Below are 25,814 nucleotides of genomic sequence, written 5' to 3'. Positions count from 1 at the left end.
CGGGAGCGCCCCCACGCGGCTGGGAGGACCGCCGCCGCGTTGACGGCGCTTTGCGGACGCTTTGCAACGAGGGTAAGCGCTACAGCCGCCCGCCAGCCCCCAAAAGAAAGAGTGCGGAGGTGGAAAGCTCTGTCTAGTATTTTTATTAGATTTCGTTTCCAATATGCCTGTATTGGAAGATTAGGAGACAAAAAAGGCACAAACTCACATTGAAAGAAACAACGAGATCATCTAACCCATTTCTACGGAGTGTGTGTTGCCAAAGGAAAGAGCACAATGAACCGATCGGGGGGAGGCCCAGGGGAGACGAACCCAGAGGGGTGCAGCGTGGGGGGCGACGGGCACCGCTGGCGCACCAACCAGACCCAGGCTGCAGCGAGGTTCCTGCCCCAGCCCGACCCCACGCAGCAGGGATCGGGGCACAGCACAACCACGGCCCCAAAGCAGAGCAGCAGCCCAGTGAAACACCTCGGGGGCACGGCGGGTTAGGGGGGCCGTCCAAAATCCATCACAGATGCAGCAACCACGGTGCCGCGGCACCTTCGCTCTGCTCGCCCGTGGGATCCAAGCATTGAGAGTGGAAGGTCCTTGCAGGGTTTGTCCGTCCTCAGGCTGAGGGATGCTTGCGCTTGGGATTAAATTGGAAGGAAAAAAAGCAAAAGAGGAGGAGTGTGACAGGAAGAGGCAGGTTGGAGTTTCTGCATTTTTTCCCAGTTTTGCCACTAATCAGGAAAGCTTTGTGTAAAAGCTCTTACGATAAAATCAGAGGATCAAAAAAGGATTGCAGGGTGGAATGTTACAATCTGCTTCCACGGCGATTAGTGGCATCAGATGGAAAGCCTCTTGGGTAACACAAATTTAAAGAACAAGCGTGCTGTGTATTCTCAGGTTGTCCGCAAGTGCAAGAATCCCTCAGCATGTAAGCGACAAACATCAACAAAGTCAGTGCAGAAATTCTCAGTTAAAAATACTTTAAGCTGAAGAAACTTTAAAGCGGGGCCTACAGTCCTGGAATAATTCTGGAACAGCGACAGGAGATGTCATGAAACATCCTGGTCCCAAATAGCCTTACAGATTAAAATTCAGTATCTTCATCTATTTTACAATAAATTTTAGTTCTGCCTGGTGACATTGATAAAATCCCTCACCCCTCCCCACCCCGCAAAGCCATGTGAGGTCACTGAGAAGAGCCTGCCAGAGTTACTGGTACAATTCAGAGCTTATTGCACTTAGACATGAGTAAGGCAAAATAACAAACTAAAAATAAAGGGATAAACTGCCCCCTCCCCAGAAACCAGAAGCCATTCTCTCCCTCCAGAGCGTGCACCATCTTACCTCGCACCAAAACCAGGCCAGATCCTGGCACATCCCTGCTCAGCACAGCCCTGGGTTATTGCAGGAGCTCCTGCTTGCAGGGACATGAAGGGCTGAAGGAGCTGGATGTACTGCAGAGTGCCAAACAGTCTTCTCAAGAGAGGCAGTACACCTGTGTCTGTTTGGCATTCTGTATTCCCTGTCAGTGCTGCCAAGTACAGAAGTGGAAGATAAAGCTACTCTTGGGAATAAATAAAACCAAATATTGGGCCTTACACATAAGCAAGGAAATTCATGTTCTCTCATACGTATTTAACAAAGCAGCATTTCTTTGATTCTGTTCTGCTTATTTGATTGTCTAAAGCTGATATCAACATACAGTTAGTTACAGTAAGTATTTGAGTTCACTGAACACCCAGAGCTCTTCACATGAGTTAGCAGTATCCTTTGCAGTTTAGAACAACTGACAGATAACTTGGAAAACAACTGCAGGTCTCTCCTAAGTTGCTTTTCTACAGCATGAAGGGAGATGTTTTAATCTGTCTTGCAATGGGAAGAGTATTATTGCTGAGCAGAACCACTGACCCAGGCACCTGAACGCATTCAGATACCGCAACTTCTCTTGCACATCAGCTTTTTGCTACATTTCAATTTGTCCAGGGAGAATCGCACTATTATTAGTCAAAATAATTAAAGTTTTTTCAGTTACAAGAAGTCTTGAGTAAAGAACAAACCAGGAAGTTGCAACACATGTCAGGCAACTTGTAATTATTCCGTAAGACTGACGCACAAGCTGAAGGACAACGTAGCTACAGGGCCAGAGAGACCACGTACCACTACACTGAAGTTCAACAGTCACCTGCTGAAGGCCCTAGCATGGAGATGCTGAGCACAGGTTTCTAATCAGTCTTGAATTCTTGTGTGCTAAGACAGAACAAAGTAATGCCGTGCAGAAGCCACATGTCATGATATATTCATCGCAGACCAAGAACTATATCTGGCTACTCCTGATTATGTATTCAGATCACATGCCGTTAAATTTGCTACCCTGGGAGCAAGGGTTAGAGTCTATCATTTTATGGAATAGTTTTGCACTCTAAAATGCTGACAGTTTCCCTCTCCGAACAGACATTCAAAGAATGGTGAAGGGCTGGGCAGAACAAAGGTGGCAGTTTATCCCAGTTGGAAAAAATAATAACTGGAAAAAGAAAAAAAAAAAAAAAAAAAAAAAAAAAAAAAATCTAAGTCACCACATCACAAGACTATTTTAGCTAAAAATGTCACTTGGAAATCAAACAGGGCCACGTGGAAATTGGTCTGAACACAATGAAAAAAAGGAGGGAGGAGTCGTAAATACAGTGATCTCTAAGTCACACGTCTCCAAGGAGCTGCCTCCTTCACATACGTGCTAACATTGGAGTGCTTGGTACCAGACGGTCTATTTGCTCACAATATTAAAGGGCATCTAGAATTAGCTATGGGAGATTTAAAATCGCCTGCCGATTGGATATAGAAAGGCTTGATCCAGAGATGGTCCGTCAGCCAAAGAGTGTGGATTCCCCAGGCCTTCCTGATGACTGTCTTGCAAACTGAAGTAAAGAGAACAGGAAAACATTTTAGAGCTACTTTGGAAGCCTGGTTTTCCACATGTAGAGGGAGACTGAACCTTCAGAAAGCAAATGTGAGACACTGTCACCAGCTCTGTGCCCTAGATAGTAAGGCACTGCTTATGAGTTATAACCCAGCACAATGCTTACAACACTGACTAGTGATTTGGCCAGCAAATACAAATTCAGGTATGCTCTCCAGTATAACAGCCTTGTCTCTCCCAGGTTAGCATACTCATAATGAAATATATGAAAAACCAGTAAAAAAAAATTTAAGCCATCATTGCTTCTTCTTTCCCTGCTATGTGCAAGTGGTTGCTCTAAGCCTTGGTCCATTCCTAAACATCATTAAGATGCAATGCCACACACATCCATTCTAAATGCAATTACAAGGGATTTGCAGTTCCTAAGTGCATTCCAAGTATTTGCAGGCACAACTTCTGCTTCAAGTCATAGAAACACGTGTATTACTGAAATAAGTACATCAGTAGAATTTACAGAATGTTCCAGAACATTTTTCTTACACTTTTCACCCAAATACTTCTTTAGAACGTTCCTTCAGAATAATTCTGAAAGAAAACAAGAGTTTTGTCAAACTCTCTTGATACCTACAGTGCACAAGGAAGAAGTCACGTTAGTCATCTGCAGCTGTCATTCCTTTCACTGGATCTTTTTCTCTCATCTGAAAGAGGAAAAAAATATTCAAGTATTCAATCTCACATGATGCGATCTCTAAATTTATTGGTGTTGAAAAGGTTTAGTGTCCCTACTTTACATAAGACTATTAATATCACAACATCACACAACAGTTTTTGTGATTATGCACATCCAGGAACAATTTAAGTTGCAGGTCTGCTAGGATCTGGAACCACCATCTAAAGGGAAGAATGAATGTGAAATTACCCTGTGGTGTGTGAAGGAAGGCAATGGGGCAGTACGGGACACAAATCATGGGGCCAACGGACTCATTAAAATCAAATTTGTGTTTCTCATAGTAAGGAACCAGTGCTACACCCCACTACCTGCTTAGAATACTTAGAGCTAAAAATGCTTTTAGTGAACTTCTTTTTGGAAACCAGGACAAACATGTCTGCTCAGATTTAAGCAAGCGCTAAAAGAAAGTATTAACGTGATAAATAAATCATTGACACTCATACCCTCATTACCTGTGGGTCACTGTGTTTATTGGCTTAACAAGCTGAGAAGTCCCTAATGATTTGAAGGAGATGCCAGCACAACTGAGTCATAGCCAATTATTCAAACCACAAGAAGCATGACCTAAATAACAGGAGGACAATACGCACTGTGCCATGACAATGCCGCAGTCTTTCCTCCATACTGGATAGAAACAGTTCCTCACACAACCCACACGTGCCCTGCTTTTCCACTGACCTCATCCAGCTGTCTCTTGGTCTCGTCCTCCATCCTACGGATGTCCTCCATAGTCAGATCAACCCACTTATCAAGCCAGCAAAAGAGCTGCCGATGGAAGTTTGTGAAGAGACGCTTTTCTTGCTGCAAGAGGAGGAGGAATGAAACAAAGCAAACTTATCCATAGGGCAATTAACGTGGATCTACCCAGATCTCAACTTTCAGAGATGCATTCACTGAAGAACCAGCTCCCTAACCTACCTTTCTACATAGCCACCAAAACTGGAGACTGGTGCTAGCTCAGTTTTATTCGTTTTAAACAGAATATTTAGAGCCTTGAATTCCTCATAGAAATGCACTTTTTTTTTCAAGCCTAGGCAGCAGCCTACACAGTGCCTTGAAAAAATCAGTGAACGCTTTACTAGCTTCCTTTGATTTGATGGCATTGTTTTGACTGAATAAAGCACTCTAGGCTTGGCTTACTCATAACAAGATAGTTGGCCTGAAGGAGCATAAAAAAGGGAAACAGAATAAAAGTAATTCTTGACTTGCTAAAAACTAGAGGTTAGCAAGTACAAAGAGTAGGCATGCACCTACCTTGCTTTTCTGTTTTGCAGTGACCCCCCCCCCCAGATCCTCCTAAACAATAATGTTTTCCACAGCTGAAACACTTTCAGCAGAAGTAACTGATGTGTACAAGCTGCTCCAAGTTAGGAGCAATTGACTGGCATTTTACAGGAGATGTTAGGCAGGACCACTGCTAGACAAGGGCATATAATGGCTCCTGGAAAGCTCTCATTAGGGAAGGACACTTCAGCTTTACCAATTGTGGTTTCACATTTGATAAACTGATCAAAACCAACTCGACTACTTCGTAATGGATTGAAGAACGCTTTGTTCAGGGCTTTTGTCACTGATACTTGAAATCCTGCAGCAGTGTGATCATTCCCCTTTAGTGAGCATGGAGTCCTGCCTTTGCAGAAGCCGTACTGTAGTTTATCCACATTAATTACCACGGAGTCGCTCGGATCTGAAGTCACAGGCATTTAATGAGCATGGATAACCACACCCTCCAATTCCAAGGTCTAGAACTCCAGCTGCAGTTCATGGCTTATGAACTCTTCTACACAAAAAGCTCTTTTCAGGATACTAATTATTCATATTTTAAGTTAATGAAACTTCCAACCATCTGCTTATTTTTTAAATACAGATTCTTCAAGCAGCAGAATGGTAACGGAAAAAGATGTTGAGAGCTCTATAACCTGCCAGAAAAAACCTCAGCTGATTAAGGTCAGATAACCGAAGCTGTAACCATTTCACAACAAAGTCTCGCCCGTGAGCAAAACAGTTCAATGAACAATTCAGATAATTATCAACTAACCTTACCTGAAGATTAGCTACAAATTTAATCCAACTGATTGCAGCATATCAAGCAAAGCCTTGACTGTATCGCTGAGGTGAATGCAGGTTTCAAGCTAGTATCTCCTGGTAGACTGCACTATTAGAGCAACCTGAGATGCTAAAGCAGATGGGAGATGTAACACCTAATTTCCACATCTCCCTTCAGCACAAAGCTCACTTACCTTCTGAATAAAGTTCTCAATCTTATTTTGTAGACCCCACCACTTGAACTTGACTGTTACCAATTTGTAAGCACACATGTATGGACAGTCTGTCTGCTTCCCCAGCTCTTTCTGCAAAGATACAAAGACAGTTATTCAGGACTCAGGTCAAATGTTTCCAGGAAAGCAGCTCCTTCAGACATAACCTACAATTCCTCACGATCATCTTGCAGCCCTACACCTTGACTGTCTTCTCACAAAGAGTTTTGTCACATCTTTGCTCATCCTTTTGGCAGCGTACCCAGGAGCACAATGAAAATAAACCCTATTACCTCTATAGGTACCTCTACCTCTCTTCCCTCCATTTTGAACAGACACCATTACTTCCTCTCCTTTGTCCACTATTTTTTTTCTCTATTAAATTTGTGACCTACAAATCTTCACCATTATGATGTGGCTACTTCATTTCCTTAAAAGTCTTCTGACAAAGTCCCTATCTAAAACTTTTTGGGAACCTGTGCAGATTGCATCAGCTGGGTTGTCCACAAAATCATGAAGCCTTAAACATAAAAAAAAACAACTCCACAAGGTTGGTAAGGCAGACTTTCCTACTTTCTGTTACAGAAGCTATATACATTCTTCCCAAGCAGATCATATCAATCCCAACTTCTGTTCTGCATGCATACTAGAGATTAGATTACTAGATTACTAGAGATTAGGCTTGCACACCTGCAGCTCCGCAGATTCCATCTAAAGTCCCTTTTAAATACTGGTGCCATATTTGCCCAAATAGAGTTTCCAGATTATAGGAATTGAAGAGAAAGGTTGAACATTGCTGCTTGTAACTCAGCTTCTTCATCCTTGAATTCTCCTGGCTGAACTCTTGTGCTGAAGAACAGACAGCTCTGGCAATTTCTTAGAATTTATTCTATTTGTACCAAACTTTTCCATTTCCTTTAACTTCAGAACAGGTTATCAGCTGAGGTCAGCATTTCACTCTGTGCAAGTGAAATCAAACACACTACAAACATATCTGTGGCCCTAAACCCCAGTACAGGTACAAGCAAACTGCTGTGGTTCCTGAAGTCATGCACAACATACCTTCCAGTTGGGACCCAGAGGTCCACGTCCAGTCTTGACAGATTTAAATTTTGCTGGATCTTCCTCTGCCTTGTAATCCTATTGGACAGACACACAAGATAAAACAAATCACCCTGCTCACAGTCCCACAGGATGTGGGATTTTTCAGATGGGCAAAGATTAACTTCTAGCTGCTTTCTCAAAAGCTTCTGTTTTCAGACTTTAACATCAGGTCAGGTACTCTTCAAGAAAACACTTCCCTTTGTGCAGTGCCCTAGATGTATGTGAAGAAGTGGTACTGAACCAAAATGACCTTTGTAAGACGTCCTTCGTAGTAACACCAGCAGAAGATAAGCAAGCTCACAGGACAGGTTTCCTGTAATTGCTTTTCTTTGGAAGCTAAATACAACTGCTGCAAGATATAGCTATGCACTCCAGAGCTGTGGTATCTAGTATTTTTCACAGCGCCACGAGTTTGACGACTCTGTGTTGCACACTAGGTAACAAGCACAGTTAATGTCACAACCACTACCAAAAAGAAGGGGCATTAGTTACACCTTCTATTGCTGAGCAAATGTTTTGCAGCATTCCCTTCATCCACAGTGGATGAAGGCTGAGGTATTTATCCGATTCCTACCTCCATTTCAACTGAAATGAAAACAAACTCACAGCCTCATCTGTTCAGTGCGAGAAGTGACAAACCAGTAGCATCTTCTACAAGAGTCTTCAGCTTCATGTAAACTCATTTGCTCTCACAGCACTAAATTCAGAGTAGTTGGTATTTGCAGATATACCTTAATAACAGCCTAACCTACTGGAAATCAGATGCTACTTGTGTGCTACCAATTCATTTCTACTGGAAAGAAAAACTAAAAATACTGGATTTGCTTTAACACCCAGAGGCAACTTTGTGAGCAGGTGAATTAGCCACATTTGAACTGTATTCAGAAATACTAATTAGGAAAACCTCAAATAGCATTCCATCTTTACACATGGTTGTTGTTTGGTTTTTTTTTTGACTGTTTTCCTCCAGTAGAATACAGAAACATCCCTTAGCTTATTATAGTATCCATAGTGATTCTTTGAATGAAGAATTAGCTATATAATTTCAAGACACCAGTGTGAAGCCATAGGTCAGTTTCAAAAAGGAGATGGTTTAAACAAGATGCTGCATAGAAAAGGCAGTGCTGTTTTTTCTTGTTCAGCACTGCAATCAGCTGCAGCGCTGTAAAGCTACACATAATACACTGTTACATGTACTACAAGGCCAAGCAACAGATTTTACAGACAATCTGGACAATGCTTTCAAAACAACTCCTCTTCTAGATTGCTTTAACATGCTTAAGGAATGCCTTCCTCTTTCTTTTATCCTTATTTGTTCTGTAACCTGCAACCACCCCCAGGAACACAGTTCATACATTATCCCTCTTTTAGCACAAGGCCTCCCACACCAGGGAGCTCTTACCCACCTACCATACCTTGGGAAGTACTTGAGATCGATCAGCAATATCTATGTAAATAGCTTCTACATTCTTCCATACATCTGGCTCCAGTGTATGAACCTACAGCAAAAGCACGAGGGTGATGTCATTGATTCAGTGACAACATTCCCATTCTGAGGCAATAAAAACCATATGGAGAGGCAGACATGGACTGCTCCTCCTTCATGTACACACAGTGAACGTTCAGTATCTTGTAAGCAAGCAAAGGTGTTCACACAGAACAAGGGTCTGGGGACAACTTAGCATATAAGCAGGAGTCTCTGCTTTGCTAGTGCTACATGCACTTCCAACCCAGGAGCACTGCTAATAGTTCCATGCAGCAAGCCTCTAACCTACCAAGGAAAGCAGCACTGTGATATTAGACATGAATAAAAGACGTGACACCAGTACTTACATTTTCTTGCGTTCCAAGATCTGATTTATGCCAGGTTTCGATTTTGATCAGGAAGTCATCCTTCATATATTCATTCTGTCATCAAAAGAAAGCTTCTTATCATCTTTGCATATATAACTGGTCTTCTTATTAGCTACGTAAGCAGCAGGAAAGTCAACTCAACATGTTAAAACTTGACTGGATTTTGACATAGGGAACATCAGGTTTTAGCTGTAAACGCATCTTGTTTTTAGAAAAGTTGTTTGATCAACAAATAACATAAAATTAAATAAACCTCAAGTTGTTCAACCAAAAAAAAAAGCTGAACTTCCATCGTTTAAGTGAAATATTTTGAGTTTTCCCCCTATTTGTTAAAAGCTTTTATTGAAAGGGGAATTTCTACTACTCTAAATACAATTTAGAAGGGGTACCATGAACCAGGCAGAAACTGCCTTTTCAAATGCAGTACTGCTCTAGCATTGAGTATATATTTGGATGCAATTCTTCAGTATTAAACTGATATGTTGAGAGCTTTTCACTCCGTGAAAGGAAGGGACAAGAAGCACAGTTTTCCCTAGTAAGCAAAAACACTTTCCATTTCTCATTATTGCTGTGAGCAGAACAGGACTTCCAAAAGTAACCCTATCCTCCCTCAAGGGATAGAAATAAAAAGAAGCCTCTGAAACACTCAGCACTTAAAAAGGAAATATCAAATTCAGAAGACAGATTACTTGGACATAATGGCACGAGCTAGCTCTTCTTTTTTAAACAGTTCATTTGGGCAATGCTAAGTTCCCATGTGTAAAGTTAAGATTCGTCGCAGTAAAGAAGGATCTCTGTCCACTGTTACAAAGAATTTGTGGATGTGCCACAGTTGAGAAGGGAGGGTCTAACCTACATGATTGTATAACAAAAGCTAAAATGCCTTTAGCTCAAGCTAAAGAGCTTCTTCTACCCAGAATGCTTCATTTCAGATGCTACTACGCATGCTTCCACAGATCATCAGTAAAAACAATACTTACTGTAATAACTGGTCCAAGAAATCAACACATGAAAAGAAAGAGATACAGTACTTTAGTGAAAAAAACACCATGCAACAACCAACACCCTCCTCCCACTATCAGCAAAACAGGGACACTTCAGCTTCCCATCTTCAGCTTAAGCAGCAGACACTATGGAAGTGAAAAAACAACCCTAGAAGTACAAATAAATAAATAAACAAAATAGTAAACTTCACCCCCTTCTCCTCTGGAAATTCTCAGACTTGGAGACACCCAGAGGAGCAGCAATTAATTATGTACTGCCACTTCTGCTCTCTGGAGTACAGCCAGCTGGATGAGAAGATGGAATAAGTTTGTTCAGCTGACGGCATTTTACCAATCCTTTCTCAGCTTGCAGATAAGAAAGCTCTTGCAGTTCTGAAGCGAACACACGCTGGATTTCAGGCCAGTGCAGACCTCATCACTCCTGCATGCAGTAACCAGACCCTCTGCATCTCTACTGCTGGTGGTAACTGAGCTCCCTGGATAGTAAGGCTCAATTATTCAACACAGAATAGCAATTAAAGATCCTGTGACAGTCAGCACCTGTCCTACCTGAGCCACCAGAGTACGTTAACAACTCAACTCTAAGAACGTTTGAAGCTGGCGCTGAACTTTGGTGGTTTGTTCTGAAGTTTGACATGAAGACTTCACTAAGGAGTAATTTTGTTGCAAATACATTGTTTGAATTCATGGCTTTCCAACCTGACATACTGCAGACAGTATCTTATCACCTATCGCACACATCCAACTCTCCTCATTGCCTGTGCTGGGGCCTTGGGCTGCTTTAAAACCTCAGGCCTTCAAAGCTGTTTTTTGTTTTGTTTTTTTACAGAAGGCTGATTAATTGGGTTGATGTGTTGGGGTGGTGAGAGAGGATAAGCAAGCAGAGCTGGGGCTAACTTTTAAATGGCTGAATTTCATCTTAAAGAACACTTCACTCTCTCCTGCTAGTCCACATGAAACACTGAATAAACCAGCAAAAATAAGCCAGAGCCTTCCCACCTTCCCATGACAACCTGCTCTTCCACAGCTATACAACATAATTAGCAGCTGCTTCAGAACAGATTTGTTTGCCTTCCTAATTTCTCTTCTACAGGGAAGATTTTTCATTTGTATGGTGAACAAATGAACCTCTTCAGAAACAGCCATTAGAACTTAGATGCTCGAATTGCTACGAATTAGAGCCTGAGGTGTCACAGCAACAGTGCCTACACATCCCAGCTTCACTTGTATCTGTTGGGTTTCTTGACATTTGACCATAGAAAACTCATGCTGACACCCAAAAGAGTGGAACACAAGAAATTGCTTTTCTAAAAGCAATTTAGAAATTGCTTTTATTTAAGGTATTATTTAAATTATTTATTATTTATATTTGTGATAATTAATTATTTATTAGGTATTATTCAAATGACACCAGTATCTAAGTCAGACTGCAGGAAAGAACCCCAAACAACTCTATTCTCCTTGGCAGCAGCCCACAGTTATAACTATCGGGCATTCCTCACTTCATTTTTACTTAGTAAATGTATACAGCAAAATCTCATGTTACATTTGCTCAAAGGACCAAAGCAAGGCCTCCATTCAGAGCACTTGAAAACAGCTCACTACAGTGCAAACAGCATGGAGAACTGCAGAAAGTCACAACAGAGGTGTTTCGGTTTCCTCAATCTGCAGCCCTTCTTTGACATTATATTTTATATATATATAACATTACATAATATGTATATTAAAGTAGTAACAGCTTTTCTGAGGATATAGCACAAAATGTAGGGATGACCAACTTGACTAAAAAATAACACTGTGATGCACTGTTAATAAAAAGTGCTGTTTTATTCAAACTTAAAGGGCTGCATGCAATGGCTCGTGCGCAAGCCAGCAGAGCACAGCACACTGATATTACCTTGGTGCAGGAGGACACGTGCACAAGTACCACTGAGTCCTACACTGTCAAACCAGGTTTAGCTCTTCATGCAGCCCTGGCTCTTAAGCTTCAAATTCCACTGAGAGGACTGAAAGCCACACTAGTTGCTGGAAGCCAGCACAGCGCTTTGTGTGCACAAAGATTCAGAGGCCATCACCACTGGCCTACAGCACAAATACCTGGCTGTACAATGACAGTGCTGAAGGCAGCCCACACCACACACGATGGTTTCTTCCTCCTGCCCAGTGCTAGCAAGTGAAGGTTTCTGCAGTATTTCTGAGCTTTTCTTGATTCATGTCATGCTGGCAAATACTCTAAACAGATTTTTCAGCCTCCGCATAAAAAACTGCCTTCTGCTCCAACCCTCACATCAATACGCTTTCTATTTCATATTGTATGGGTGTTTATTACAGTTATGGGTGCTTATTACAGTTATGGGTGTTTATTACAGTTAAGGTTTTCTTATTTATTTATTCACTTGTTACACTGTTATTTCTAGCATACCAAAACCTAAAATCCTGTTGACTGATAGGAAGTCTTGAATGTGACTTTGGTATCGCATTTCTTCCACTTACGTGGAATTTTAGCAGTGTGGAATTGCAGGAGAAGCAGCTAGGAGTAAGAACACATGATAACTCCACACCTTTGTATCAGAAACAGGTGGAGAAGAAAAGGAGGAGGGGAGTATAGATAGCTATTACATCTAACAAAAAGTCTATTGAGGTCAACTTATCTACTTTTATGGTTTAAAGAATTTGAAAGAATTGTTTAAGTTTAAAGCAGTTCAATGTAGCTGGCTTGGAAATAAAGTAGGGACCTACTAGCTAATTTAAGTAATATGCAGAAAGGAAACCCCATAAAAGTGAGAAAGCTGGGTTGCAAATAAATGTGCTTCAGCATAATGAACAAGGAGACACGTTAAAACCTCATTCTGCAGTTGATGGCAGTAACTGAACTTGATTTGAAACATTCATTCCACTACCGCTGCTGTAGGTAAATTCCTGCACTGAAGTAATACTAACCTTCCCCCCCCACAAAGCTTTTTCTCTCTTTTAAAACAGTTCATTTCAAATTCTTTTAAGTAAGTTGCTGAAAAAGAATGTATGTTTCTATCCCGAGTTTCAAGAACAGCTGGAATTTTTAAGTTTACAGTTCCCATTGCAATCGCATCTCTGCCAAATAGCAGAAATGCATCCTTCAAAGATACAATCCTAAGTTTGGAGACAAAGTTAAAGTTGCAAGTCCCACAGCAGCAACAGCCTGAAAAACATCAGTGGTCAAAGATTGCAGCTGACAACTTCAGTGAGTAAATAAAACATCCCAGCACTTTGCACAGCCCCAGGAGCCTCAACCCAGAGTTACAATGTACACTTGCTGGATGATCTTTGGATAAGTGTCAAGGTCCCACCCTTAAACAACTGTAGCATTATCTGTTCATCCTTCACTAATCTTAGATCCCACAGTTAAGAGAATATCAACAAGGTGACACCAAACTGCACTGAAAAGACAAAATGCTTCCCTGTTTCACCCTCGCCTCTTTTTTTTCCTCTCCATTTATTTTCCACCAGGCTACGCTGTGTCTGAGTACAGAAGAGCTCCTCACACACCCATTTCAGTAGTGTAGCACAGTTGTTTCTTTGGTAGGAATAACACCCCTTTCTTGGTCTGCTCTTTTCCAGTACTGGAATGTATACACAGTCATCCAGCAGCAGCACAGCAGACATGGAGCTTTCTTTCAACTCTGCAGCCCTGTATTTTGCTTTTCCTGACCACAGAAGGGATGTAAAATATAGAAATCTAAAATCTGACACACTTTCCCCTACTGACTGCCTCCTTCCCTCTTCCTTCCTACCCACCTAAAACCAAGCAACCAGAAAAAGACCCAAAAGCCAGTAATCCACAGCCCTTCCCCACACACTCACCAGTTCTGCAGTAGGGATAGGCATTCCAAGCTTTTTCATGTATATTCAGAGCTCCTTCAGGGGCCAGCATTCTCACAAATGTTGGCACTTTGCTGCAAAATTTGGAAACAGGAAGGAAAGCTTTGATGAGAACTGCATGCAGCAAGAGTTGTGGCCCAGACACTGCAAGATGTGCATAACATCACCAGAAATACAGATCCTAGAGACTCACACACTGCTAGAACTGGTGGGGTTCTCCTCAGCCCCAGTGCTGGGATTTCCAGAGACTGATGGCGAGGTTAATTTAAACCCTATTTACATAATAAAGAAACAAAAAAGAAAATATATAGGCTGAACACAGGTTGATATCTAGGAGGCATTTGATCTTTTGTTAAATTGGCATCAAAATACTGGGTACCAGAATTCCATTTGCTTTAAAAAACAGACAGATTTTCTTGGGAACAACAGCCACAACTGCCTACAGCAGCAGGTGGGTGTTCCAGCAATGCTCTCTTCCAGCTGTACTGTGTGCCAGCTGTTGTTATGCTTTACTTCCATGCCCTTCAGCCCTTATAAAATCTATAGTTTATACAGTTGCTGCAATCCCATCCCATCTTCCTCCTCTTGCTTTTGCCTTTTAATCCTGCTTGCCTCTGGGAATGCTTCACATACCTCTGTAAGTGGTAAATCTTGTGTGTGTACTGCCCACGCTCTCCATCTCTCTCGTAGGGTTCATTCACCAGGACCTCTACTCCTTCACCTCCACCAGTTTCATTTTTACTGGCTTCTGCCACAGAATACAGCTGTCCCACTTGATACTAAAGAAGTTAAAGACACGTTATTGTGGTGGCTACAATACAGCAGAAGTTATAATAATCTTACTAGAAGAAGTCACGGATTAACTTATTTTCTTGGGAGAAGGCAGGGAAAAGGACATCCAGCTGTGTGTCCACATAAGCATCTCACTTCATTTCATGTTGATATAAAAAACCTGAGTGGTAGTAAGGAGAAAAGCACTGCAGATAAGAGAGCTACCTTTAACCCTTAAATCTCAAGCTCAGAACCAACACAAATTTAGGAAAATGTAACATGGATGAAAGGAGCATCAGGACAACACTGAAAGAAAATGGAGGAGGTATCATTTATTTTTCTTCTTCACGCTTTGGCACACAGGTGTCCCAATTGTTCAAGTCAAGTCAAAAAGAGAATAATACACTAACAGTCCTAAACTAATAAACACATTAATTTATCCCAAAGAATTCCTTTTATTTTTTTTCTTTTTTTTTTTTTCTTTTTTTTTTTTCCCCACAAAATGGAGTGTAGGAGGGAAGGTAGGAAAGAACTGAAGACAGAAGACACAAAAGGCATCTTGTAGGATCTACTTTATGTCCTCTAAGATACAAATGTTAGATGTGCAAAGTTTCAGAGCCCAGAAGAGCTAAAGATGAGGATCCTGCAAGTGCAATTCAGAACAACTAAGTTAGCAGCAAGAAATCAAGAGGTGCTCTGCACCAGAAAGGTTTCCAGTAACGTGCTACTACTTTTTAAGGCTGAATATGGTGAAATTACTCTTCTTAGCCCTCATGATGTACTAATATACTCAGAGCTCTCTTGTCAAAATTGACCCCAATCACATCGGGTCATTTGTCTTCACTGAATATCTGTTTCTCTTTGAGTCTAGTTCAAACTCAGTTTTGTCAGGGCTTCCATAATAATGCATCTTTTTTCCTCTCAGTTGTGTTGATCCAAATCCATTAGAAATCAATTAGCAAACTCATTCTGAAAACTTCATTTAATGAAATAACTGAATCAAGTAGTGACCCACGTGACCCCTGCTCTCACTGTACCCCTCCTATTTTTCCTACTAATTTTGTTTAGCGTGGGGGTTTGGTTTGGTTTCCCTTCTATGTCACACTTCCCATTAGTCAGGAGCATTAAGCCACTAACAGGGAAAGAACACCATTTCAACACACAGTAAAATTCTTACCTTTCAGATCATTTTTTAGTCACTTACAGACACCCTTTTGGCTGTATTAATTCTCAGAAATCACTCACACTACTTCCTGCTGTACAATCTCTTTCAGAAGAAGCATCCACATGTTTCAGAGGGAAGAGCAGAAGAAAATCAAGAACGTGTAGAAGAGAGAACATTCTCCCGTCCGCAGAAGACGTGAAGACCAATATGCTCTTGCCTCTAGCTAAAGAGGATGCGGAGCCCAAAAAAATGTGCTGAAAAGAAGAAAATTCATGCAGAGCTTTTTGAAGAAAAGTCAGGTGAGCAGACAAGGCCTGAGAATGAAGTTAAAACAAAAGGTCAAAGGGAAGTGCTTGAAACAAAAGCAGTTTTCAGAACGCAAAAGCGATCAAACCAAGTGTTGCCAACGGCAGCACAGGGAGGCTGTGTGAAAGGGTAAACCACAGAGACAGACATCAGAAGTGCAGGGACAAAAAGAAAAAAATGGTCTGAAAACTTTACCACAAAGCAGTGGAATGCTGCCTAGGCCTTCTCCCATCTCCCTACAACAAGGCTGTGCACAAAGGATCAGGAATGGCACTTAACACTACACAAGGGAACTCAAGCTGGAAAAGTGGAGTACTACTCAGAGCTGACAACCCAGAAATGCATCCCTAGGCTGACACACCTTCAGGAAGAAGGAAGACACCTCCAGTGGCTACGTTTCATTGTCAGAGCACCTCAAATAAAAACAGAAGCCAAGTTCTGCAGCTTTTGTACCAACTAGTGCTAACAAAGGCTGTATTTCCAAGACAGTGCTTACTCATGTTGGGAGAGTAGAGATATGCCAAAGGTACGTTAGATATCCTGGCCTCAGCTAATGTGGAGCAGAGCAAAAATCACATCAGAGGGACTTAAACAAGGGCTCTATGCAGACTCAGACTCACCACAGAAGCATGATAGGAAATTTAACAGGTAGTCAGCCTATCAAGAGAAAGAAAAAAAGGAAAAAGCATTCATCCAACAAAAGCAGTCTATAGGAAAAGCAATCTACAGAGCACCTCCTCCTAGCTCAGAGCTACAGCGGCATCTCTCCAGAAGGAGCAGGCCAAGCTGTGCAAGCACCCCTCACTTGGCTGGGTGGTTCTTGCACTGACACCAGCAGATTGGGTTTCAGTCTGGATTTTGGATTGCAGTGTAACTCTCTGCCTTCTGACATTTCATGCACTACACTGATGACTCCCTGCAGATGACCCACAGAGAACAGAACATCCACCTTCCTCCAGAAGAGCAAAACATGAGAGTTGTGAAATCTCAGAAGTAAGCTGACTTAGTAGGGTAAAAGCCACACGTACACTCATGGAGAGGAGAACATGAGTTTGGCAACTACAGCACTAGAGGGGCAGACTGCTTTGCAGCAAGTCTCAGGACAGGTCTCCTGAGGCACAAACTAATTCCTCTTAGTAACAGTTTCTCATTCATTCCTTCTCCCTCTTAAATACCTGGGTCAAAGTTCAGGCTCTAAGAGGATAAGCCCTTCGGTTGGGCGTCTTCAACATTTAATCTTCACTGTTATTTCTGATCCTTTAATCGCATTGATAGAAGAGGAAAAGGCCCAGATAAAACTGTCCCAATGAACATCTGCTTGTGAAAATTAACAGAAAAATGGATTCTGGCTCCATGAAGAAGGGAGCATCAGACAGACGTATCCTTTCAGCCCTGAAACATCTCTCCTGCAGGAAGTCACCTCCCTCAACGTGTGTCACAACACCTCTTATAGAGCAGACAGCATATCTTCTTCACACCAGATTTCATTCAGAAGGCTTGATCTCAACGTAGCCATCTTCAAGAACAGTTATTTTCCTGAAAGCAGCTTTGAAAACAATTAATAAATAAGAGTCTTTTGTGTTTGGCAAGCTCTTTCCCACGTGAGAGGAACAGAGAGGCAGCACAGAATGTGTACACACAGCTCTAATCCATACCAGCATTTCCAAGTGGCAGCTGGTGAGCCACCCACACAGCAGCTCAAGATCTTGCTCTCAAAGTCAGCACTGTGCAACACAATGCTGGTCAGAGAAAAGAAGAGTATAGGTAAAGACCTAAGATACAACAAGATATATAACTTTTTTTGTTCCTCGTAGTACAAGAATGTCTGAAATAACACAGGAGAGCAGCTTGCAGCCTGCACTTATGCAGGACCAAATTTTGGCAGAGTTTCCTAGCAAGACAGTTTGCTATGGTCTAACTCCTACACCCAGCCTTCAAGTTTTAGTCATCACCAGGGACTCTCTTGCACTGTTTTATTCCCCATCGTAGCAGTTGCACAGCTAGCTATTTTCCACTGAACTCTAAATCTATTAACACCTCTCCACTACCTTTCTGATCACTGTTTTTGTCTTGAATTCCTTACTATCAGTTAAGCTCCATTTGTTAGGGGTGAAAGGACTGAACAGAAAATCCCTGGCATATTATGGAACAACACAGAAGACTGCCTCAGCCCTATTACAATGCCTTAAAGACACAACTGTTCTCATCCTCTACATTATGTATGAGCACCATACTTTGCATGCTGAAGGAGTGAACTTCTCAGTCCCTCAAGTAAAAATTCCTTCTATTACATCTCCTAGAGACAGAAATGCTCCATGAGGAGCTGCACAGCAAAGAGCCACGGCAAGTCTCCAGAGCCCTGCTCAGAGTTCTGCAAGCAAGGAAATTCTTGAAAGCAATCAAGTTGGAACATGTGTTTTGTAGTACAGACAACAGAGTAGTGACCAAGTGATGCACAGATGTATCAGCATCTCTCTGCACAGGAAGGAGGATGAAGATACACAGACCCAAAGCAGTAGTCATTCCTTCAGTTAATATGGAAATAAACCTTCTTAAGCATTTAAACTTCAAAACTACCATATGATGCAAGTGCATGTGCAAAGCTTAGTGAATGTAAGAACTTTCTGCTTAGGGAACTGCTTCCTGAAACCTAGCCTACAGATCATATGAGAGCCACCAGATCTTGGAAAGGGAACACAGTAACAATATATGAGCTTGGGGAAAAACAGCATTTAGTAAATTGGTGGACTGTCCTCATCCCACCATACTGAGGTGTTCCCTCCAGAATTCTCATTTCTTCTCTTCTAACAGTATATGCACTGCATTTTACAGACTTTTCACCATGCTCAACTCTCTGGAACTCCTTGGATCCAGAGGAGAGGAATGACCTCAGAGCATCCTCTGAGAAGGAGGCTGCAAGAGAGCAACGCAGTTACATACAGCCTGTAAACCCAGTTTCCACAGAAGCAGCCTGAAGACAAGGCTGAAAACACGCCTGGCACTGAACAGCCAGCAAGGGAGGGAAAAGAGCACAGCGAGGGACTCGCTTTAACTGGATGAAGTTTAATCCCAGTATCAGAGAACTCAGAAAGATCCTGTGCTGGGTTCCATCCAATCTAACCCCCTCAAAGAAACAATCTGTATACTGATGCCATAACTTGCTCATTGCACAGCTTGATACCTAGAGGCATATCACTGAGGCAGAGCTCCTGCTAAGGACTTCCATTTATCGAGCTCTGCAGTACCTCACCATTTAGACACAGCTTTCTTAAACGCTTCCTCTGCCTCTTGCAAGTTTGCATTCCTTGTTTACCTGCTGATGTTTGTGTTAGCCCATCTTTTGGCAAGGACTTCCTCACACAAGCAGCATTCAGACACAGCAGAAGATCTAAATATACATACCTAATACTTCAGTAAAGCTTCTGTTAGAATTGTTTGAAACAGAACCATGCAGAAAACATATAAGCTATAGGTATGGAGTACACAACAGACAGAAATTTAGTATGTCCCAGTCCTGCATCAAGATAATATGCAGACCTAAAATCATTTTGGTGACAGGCCTAGATTGCCATCAGCATGAGATGCCTTCCTGAGCCACAGGAATATGAAACTCAGCTTAGATGTTTCCTTTTTACCAAGCAGTCTCACGGTTGCTGAAACTGCACCAAGATCTGAAGTGTGCTCTGTCAAAACAGTACGGAACTGACAAATGAGTATGCTTAAAACAGAGCTGCCATGATCCAGCTTACCACTTCTGTACCATATCCAGGGAAAAGACAAACAAGAGTCCTGTTACTGCAGCTCCTCCTAACAGTTAGAGCAAGGCCTTCATCAGAACTTGCAAAAAACAAAACAACAACAACCTTTCTACAGACAGATATCCTGCAAGAGCAGTGTTCAACACAGAAGAGGAAAGGGAAGCTGCAACTCCCAGAGAAAAGAGCAGAGAATCAGCTACAGATTCTGCACAGCTATTCCTTGGCTAGCTTGGCAATCAAAATCACTGCCTGCATTATAAATGACATTTCTCCTTTCAATTAGAACTTTACATAAAGAACAAGAAAGCTTTCTTTCTGCAAGATCTAGAGAAGAGTTTTTAAAAGTGCTATGACATAGAGATACGATCTTTCTTTTGCTATACCACCCTCACAGAACAGAAGAATTGATTTCAATTCACAAAGAGCAACAAGAGAGTTCTAGGAAAACACAGACCAAAGTGTAATTTAAATTTGTATTAAAGCTTTCTCTTCATGTTAAAGAAAAAGAACAATTGCATCAATTAAAAGGAAACCACTTCAGAACAGTCTGACAAGTTGAGATTTATCATCATATCTGGAGGTACTTCATACCTCAGTCTTAAGAAATGAAATTATTTGATCGAAACACAGTGAGTTAAAATCATACAGAAGTCCTGAAGTTGGTGTATCTGTTTCGTGCATTTTCCAGCTTTTGTGCAAACTGCTTTGATCACAAGTTTATTTACAGCCCTAGAGAAAGGAAGCAACAAGAAAAGGACTCACCTCCTCCACAGACACAGGCAGGATAACACGGCTGAAAGAGAGCACAGAAACAAGAAAGTTAACAAATACAGCCACAACATTTAGAGGGCACATTTCTCACAGCAACAACCACACAGCTCTCATCTCCCCACATAACCCCAGTGTCCACCTAGCACCAGCACCCCTAGCACATAACCCCTACTTTCAAGACTGTTTATGTAACAACCTCAGAGAAAATCACTGACATGATTTGGCATAACTGCAATCCTATGCTACAGCTAGTAATAATATTCTACCACCCTGCAAGTCCACGCACAATCAAAACAGTTGCACGCTCCTTCTCATGACATCCTTTCAGTAGTCACGTCTTAATTCCCTTCAAGTTGCTGAAGAGCACTGCTAAGTGCTTCAAGAGTTTTGTACAGATTTGTCTTAGTTACAAGTCGTGGAGGATTTGTTTATATGTCCTGTGCCATAGGAAGGAACACCACACAGAGAAGTACTGGGAGGCTTTCTCAGAGCTGACCGCAAAGGAAGGCGCCGCCACTTCTACATGTGAGTCACTGCGGTTTCCTGAACGCCTCTCTGAATCAACTGACTGGGTTCTGGCTGGTTTTGCTCTGTAGACCACTGTGATTTCTTGAAAATACAAGAATAAATCCAAACTCAAAGCTGACAGATGCATGAACTTCAAGGCATTTTTCTAAAGAGTTCTTATTTTTCCTCTGAAATCAGATTTGAGTTCAACTTCTGCTTTCAGTAAGGATGATGGTGAAACAGGGAACCAGAACAAGGCTCAGATATGAAATAGACACAGTTACCACGGGTAGAAGAAATCTCATTTCCTTCTGAATTAGGATGTATTAGGATATATTGGGATTAGAATAAAAGTCCATTATAACCGTTTTATTTTTTTAAGCACGACTGGTGAAAATTGAACATTTCTCCTAGACTAAAGGAATGTTAGCAGCAAGATACCACAAAAGAAACTGAAAGAGGGGTAAAAGTTTAGAGATTTTGTCATAAGATTTCTTATGACAGCAACTCTTTACGCTGGCTGCGCACTACTGTAGGAAGAGCTACTGAGAATTGCAGATGAAGTTCAGCATCAACAGAAGCTGAATAATGCATTACAGGCATTCATTTTCCCCAACACATGGGGTAACAAGCCCCAAATAAGCCATCACCAACATTTATCTTGGTGCTGCTATGGGAAAGCATCTGAAACTATCAGTTCAGTAGTGCTCAAAAAATAGATGAAACATCAGAAACTGAAGCACGCTACGTACACAAAGATAAATGACAGTTATGCCACTGTAATCTCTCATGCATCAGCACCAGAATCCTGCATACAGTCCTGCTCACCTCACCTCAAAGAAGGTACAGAACAAGTGAAGGGGGACAAAAAAAGATTATGTGAGATGGGAAAAAGCTTCTGTGTGACAACAGAGCAGTTGTATGAGGTCCTTCATCTTAGGAGAAAGGACAGCCAGAGGGTTAAGATAAGGTTGTGTTACAGAGCCACGAATGGTGCTGGAAAAAATGGGGAAGGAATGATTGCGTCTTACAGCAGGAACGCAGGTCAGAACAAAAATCATTAGGTAACAGATTTTAAACCAATCAAGTGTGCTTTGTTATATCATGCATATTAAGCTATACGATTCCCTGCCAAACGCAAGAAGTGTAAGCAATTGTAAAACGGGATTTGAACAGTTCATGGAAGTTCATGTGCCACTGAAGAATGATTGCTCCTCTCAGTATTTATATGTTGTCTCCTAAAAATATCAGCTAGGAGGCAAGATGGTACAGGACCTTTGGTCCAATTCAGTACGACGTTCCTGACATAGGGGAGAAGTTTAAAATGGGAAAATGGCTTGCCACAGGTAGAATGTGCCACCAAACGTGGCACTGGTTAATTGGAGGATTGAAAGAGGAAGGATAGGATAAGCAAAGGTGAAAAAGCAAGGAGTGAGGAAGGAAAAGTGATGTTGGAATGGATTTCAAATAATGCCTTTTGAAGATCTGGCATAAAAAGATTGATGTAAGCTAATGAAATTTTACGTAAGAAATCAAAAAGCACCAGATCTGAATATTATCTTACAGTTTGATGTTCACCAATGGAGAAACAGAAACACGAAGAAGTTAAATCGTTTGCAGTTTGTTTTGCCTAGCAAACAAAGAATGCAAGGGATGACCAACATTTATAGGTCATCAAGTGATAAAGGAGGAGGAGGAAGAACTACTCCATAGGATCCAGAGAAAGAGCCTCCCAGGAGCAGCAGGAGGAACAAAGAATCCTAAGTTTGGGGCAGAGATGGATCAAATGATGAGAAATGATTACGGCGCGGTTGCCTGCCACACCAAGGGCAGGAAAATGAAGAACACTGAACATGCCTCCTAAATTAAAATATGCCTCGACTGACAGCAAAGGGAAGTTCTGCTGCAGAGAAGGTCAGTGTTGTTATCGTCACTTCGCAGGAAAGGGAAGCAAGTCTCCACGCTCAGATTCTCCTCAAGGTCTTTGATGCAGTTTAAATCCAAACAGAGAGAGCATGCAAGCAGGCAGGACCTCAGCCATCATTTATGAACCTTGCAAGCAAGCAGACAAACAACCATAAAGCTTATCTGGAACACGGCTAGGTATGAACAAAAGATAAGCCCAAAAGACTATTAGGGCATCAAATGAAAACTTCAGAGCTACCACTGCACAACCATCAGTAAAAGAAGCTGCACAGAAAAGACGGATGATGCAGACTGACAATAAAAGATGTGACACTGCTTTTTATCATACTGTTCTGCATCCACAGTGTCTCCTCAAATACCTCCGGAACGCACAGTAACACCCTTTTGATTCAGTAGGGACGGGTCACAGAGTTGGAGGAACCATCGGCTCGGGTGACACACAGCTGCAGCTCACTTTTATTTTTATGACTTATGCTGGGTAGGCCGTGAGGTACCTGTATGTACCAGCAATAGGGAATGGCTTTCAGTATCCAGGTCATGCCAACACAATAGTTTCCATATGTCTTGAGCAACTCTCACCCAGAACATAACAGTCTAAAGCCACCTCTGACAGCATGCAAAATGGGCAACTTTTTACATGCAACGTCAAGGAAAACTAACAAATACCAGCACCAACAGTGACAACTCAGAACAGAGAACTGTTGGAGCTAGTTGGGCATCCCAAACAGTGAGGAATACATGCACGTATGGTTAAGCACAGTTCAACCTTGAGTGTCCTTAGAGCCATGTACATCTTAGAGACACAAAGAACGGAAGGGAGAAAAAGAAGAGGACAATACAGCTCAGAAGATTTGGTGACCCTACTGAAAAAGAAAAAAAGAAAAAAAAAAGAAATGGAAGCCTGTAAGAATGAACACATTTAGTAATTCCTGTCTTTTAACCTTCAGTCATAATGTTTACTCTCCACGCTTGATCTCTGGAAGAAGCAGAATAAAAGACCAGCAGGTATTTTGATCTGGTGGTGTAAATGATAATTCCAAGTAAAATGACTTTTGGAAGTCATCCTCACCAAATTTAACTTCTCATACACTCAGAAGTCTGAACATTTTAAGTACATATGTTCCATCTTTACCAGATGCCCTGAAGGCAGCACAGCTCACTGGCAAGTGAGCTTTACCGCAGTACAGGACAAGAAATTGAAACTCTAAGCAGAAGCATGAAAACAGATATATGGACTTGAACAGAAATAAACCAGACAGGTACTCTTAAAGGCGAAGTGCCTTTACCAACTAAATTTATAGGAAAACATTCGCAAAAAGGATGTTAAAGATATTACTTCTCAAGCATCTGAAACTGAGTGCTCAGCTGTGCTTCTGTCTGCTTGCACTACAGAAGGTAACACTGCCTCAGTGTTACACAGACCAGTCCTTGAATTCTACACCCTCATTGTTGGATAAAAATAGCAAGGGTTTAAACATTAGCAAAAAAAAAAAAGAAAAAAGAAAAAAGTTAGTCAAGCTTTAAGACAACTATAAGGATCAGTACAACGTTCAATAGAGTTCCAACATTTAGATCCAGACCAGGTCCACGATCTGGCAAAGCTGCTCTAAGGAAGGCACCATCGCCTAGGTAAATATGTCTAAGAGGACTGAAAGCACATTTTATCATTAGGGTCACAGCTACCTTCCATAAGGAAAAGGGTGGAGGGGGAAGGGTAGATAAGTGCAGGACAAGGGGAAATGGTTTTAAGCTGAGGAAGGAAAGATTTAGGTTGGATGTCAGGGGGAAGTTCTTTAGAGAGAGAGTGGTGAGGTGCTGGAACAGCTGCCCAGAGAGGCTGTGCATGAACCGTCCCCGGAATTGTTCAAGGCCAGATTGGATGGGGCCCTGGGCAGCCCGGTCTGGTATTAAATGTGGAGGTTGGTGGCCCTGCCTGTGGCAGGGGGGGTTGGAGATTCATGATCCTTGAGTTCACTTCCAACCCTGGCCATTCTGTGATTCTGTGGGGGGGAGGGATGGAAGATGTGCAGCAGCAGGCACAGCCTGCAGACAGCCAGCCAAAGTGCGTCGGTCCAAAGGAGCGCACCGTGTCGGCATGCATAAAGGCACTGAACAAAAGACTTTGGAAGCAGCAGTGTGACTAATTGCCACACACCGCTGGGAGGGATCCACCAAGCTGTCTTCTACCTCTCCTTTTTCCACCGCCAGGCAGAAAACTGCAGCAGCCTTGGGGAACAGCAAGGTGAGGGCTGCACACCAAATATCCCGATGAGACGCTGGGTCTCAGCTGGAGTTGTCTCAGCTGGAGTTGCCAGCTAGCTGCTAAAGGAGAGGAATGGGATAAAAAACAACGGGGAGGGGGGAAGGGGGGAGAGGAATCGCAGCATCCCATCGAAACGCTGTAGCCAGCGGTGACAGACGGCTCCAAAGGCCGCGGGGACACCCGCACCGCCGGTTGTGCTCCCGGGAGGGGGAGTGGGTCACCGCACCCCTCAAGGCAAAGCCGCAGCGACACCCGAGCTGAGGGCACCCCTCAGCCCGCCGTGACCTTCATTCCTTCATTCCTCCTTTCCTCCATTCCCGCCACCCCCGGCGGCGCCGCGGCCCTCACACAGCTCCCCCCTCCTCACACGGCGCCCCCCCCACCCACACCTCAACCCGCAGTGCGGGGCCGGGCCGCCCCCGCACCTCCTCACAGCGCCGGGCCCGGGGGAAGGGGGGGGGCGGGTGAGGGGAGGACAAGCGAGGGGGCGAAAAGAGAAAGAGTCGGGGGAAAAGAGCCGCCCGCAACACTCACTATTCCTTGATGAGCACCATGGCGGAGCCTCCCGCCCGGGACGGCCACGCTGAAGGTGACGGGCGCCTCCCGGCCGCTCCGCTGGACCGCGCCGCACCGG

The 25,814-nt window shown here is 42.7% G+C and overlaps 1 protein-coding gene across 1 annotated transcript; it reads right to left on the bottom strand.

Annotated features, from left to right (window-relative positions):
- Positions 1 to 128: 128 nt before the first annotated feature.
- On the bottom strand, positions 129 to 25,814 carry PITPNA (phosphatidylinositol transfer protein alpha). The gene is made up of 12 exons (XM_042830077.1): positions 25,715 to 25,814; positions 20,476 to 20,506; positions 14,347 to 14,492; positions 13,696 to 13,787; positions 9,832 to 9,839; positions 8,831 to 8,905; positions 8,413 to 8,496; positions 6,956 to 7,033; positions 5,876 to 5,986; positions 4,314 to 4,436; positions 3,534 to 3,603; positions 129 to 2,903 (listed from the first exon to the last, which is right to left on the bottom strand). The coding sequence occupies exons 1-11, from the start codon at positions 25,732 to 25,734 to the stop codon at positions 3,556 to 3,558; spliced, it is 816 nt and encodes a 271-aa protein (XP_042686011.1). The 5' UTR covers positions 25,735 to 25,814; the 3' UTR covers positions 129 to 2,903; positions 3,534 to 3,555.

The sequence above is a fragment of the Centrocercus urophasianus genome, unplaced genomic scaffold (assembly GCF_019232065.1).
Source record: "Centrocercus urophasianus isolate 14NV4802_14NV808 unplaced genomic scaffold, USGS_Curo_1.0 seq_33, whole genome shotgun sequence".
Lineage (NCBI taxonomy): Eukaryota > Metazoa > Chordata > Aves > Galliformes > Phasianidae > Centrocercus > Centrocercus urophasianus.
This window is presented reverse-complemented; position numbering and strand designations above follow the sequence as displayed.

Excerpts from the sequence above, each read along its gene's own strand:
- PITPNA (XM_042830077.1), bottom strand. The coding sequence starts at position 25,734 with ATGGTGCTCATCAAGGAATA. Across the intron at positions 20,507-25,714 it reads ATGGTGCTCATCAAGGAATA|CCGTGTTATCCTGCCTGTGT; the intron begins GTGAGTGTTGCG and ends GCTCTCTTTCAG. Across the intron at positions 14,493-20,475 it reads TGCCTGTGTCTGTGGAGGAG|TATCAAGTGGGACAGCTGTA; the intron begins GTGAGTCCTTTT and ends TAACTTCTTTAG.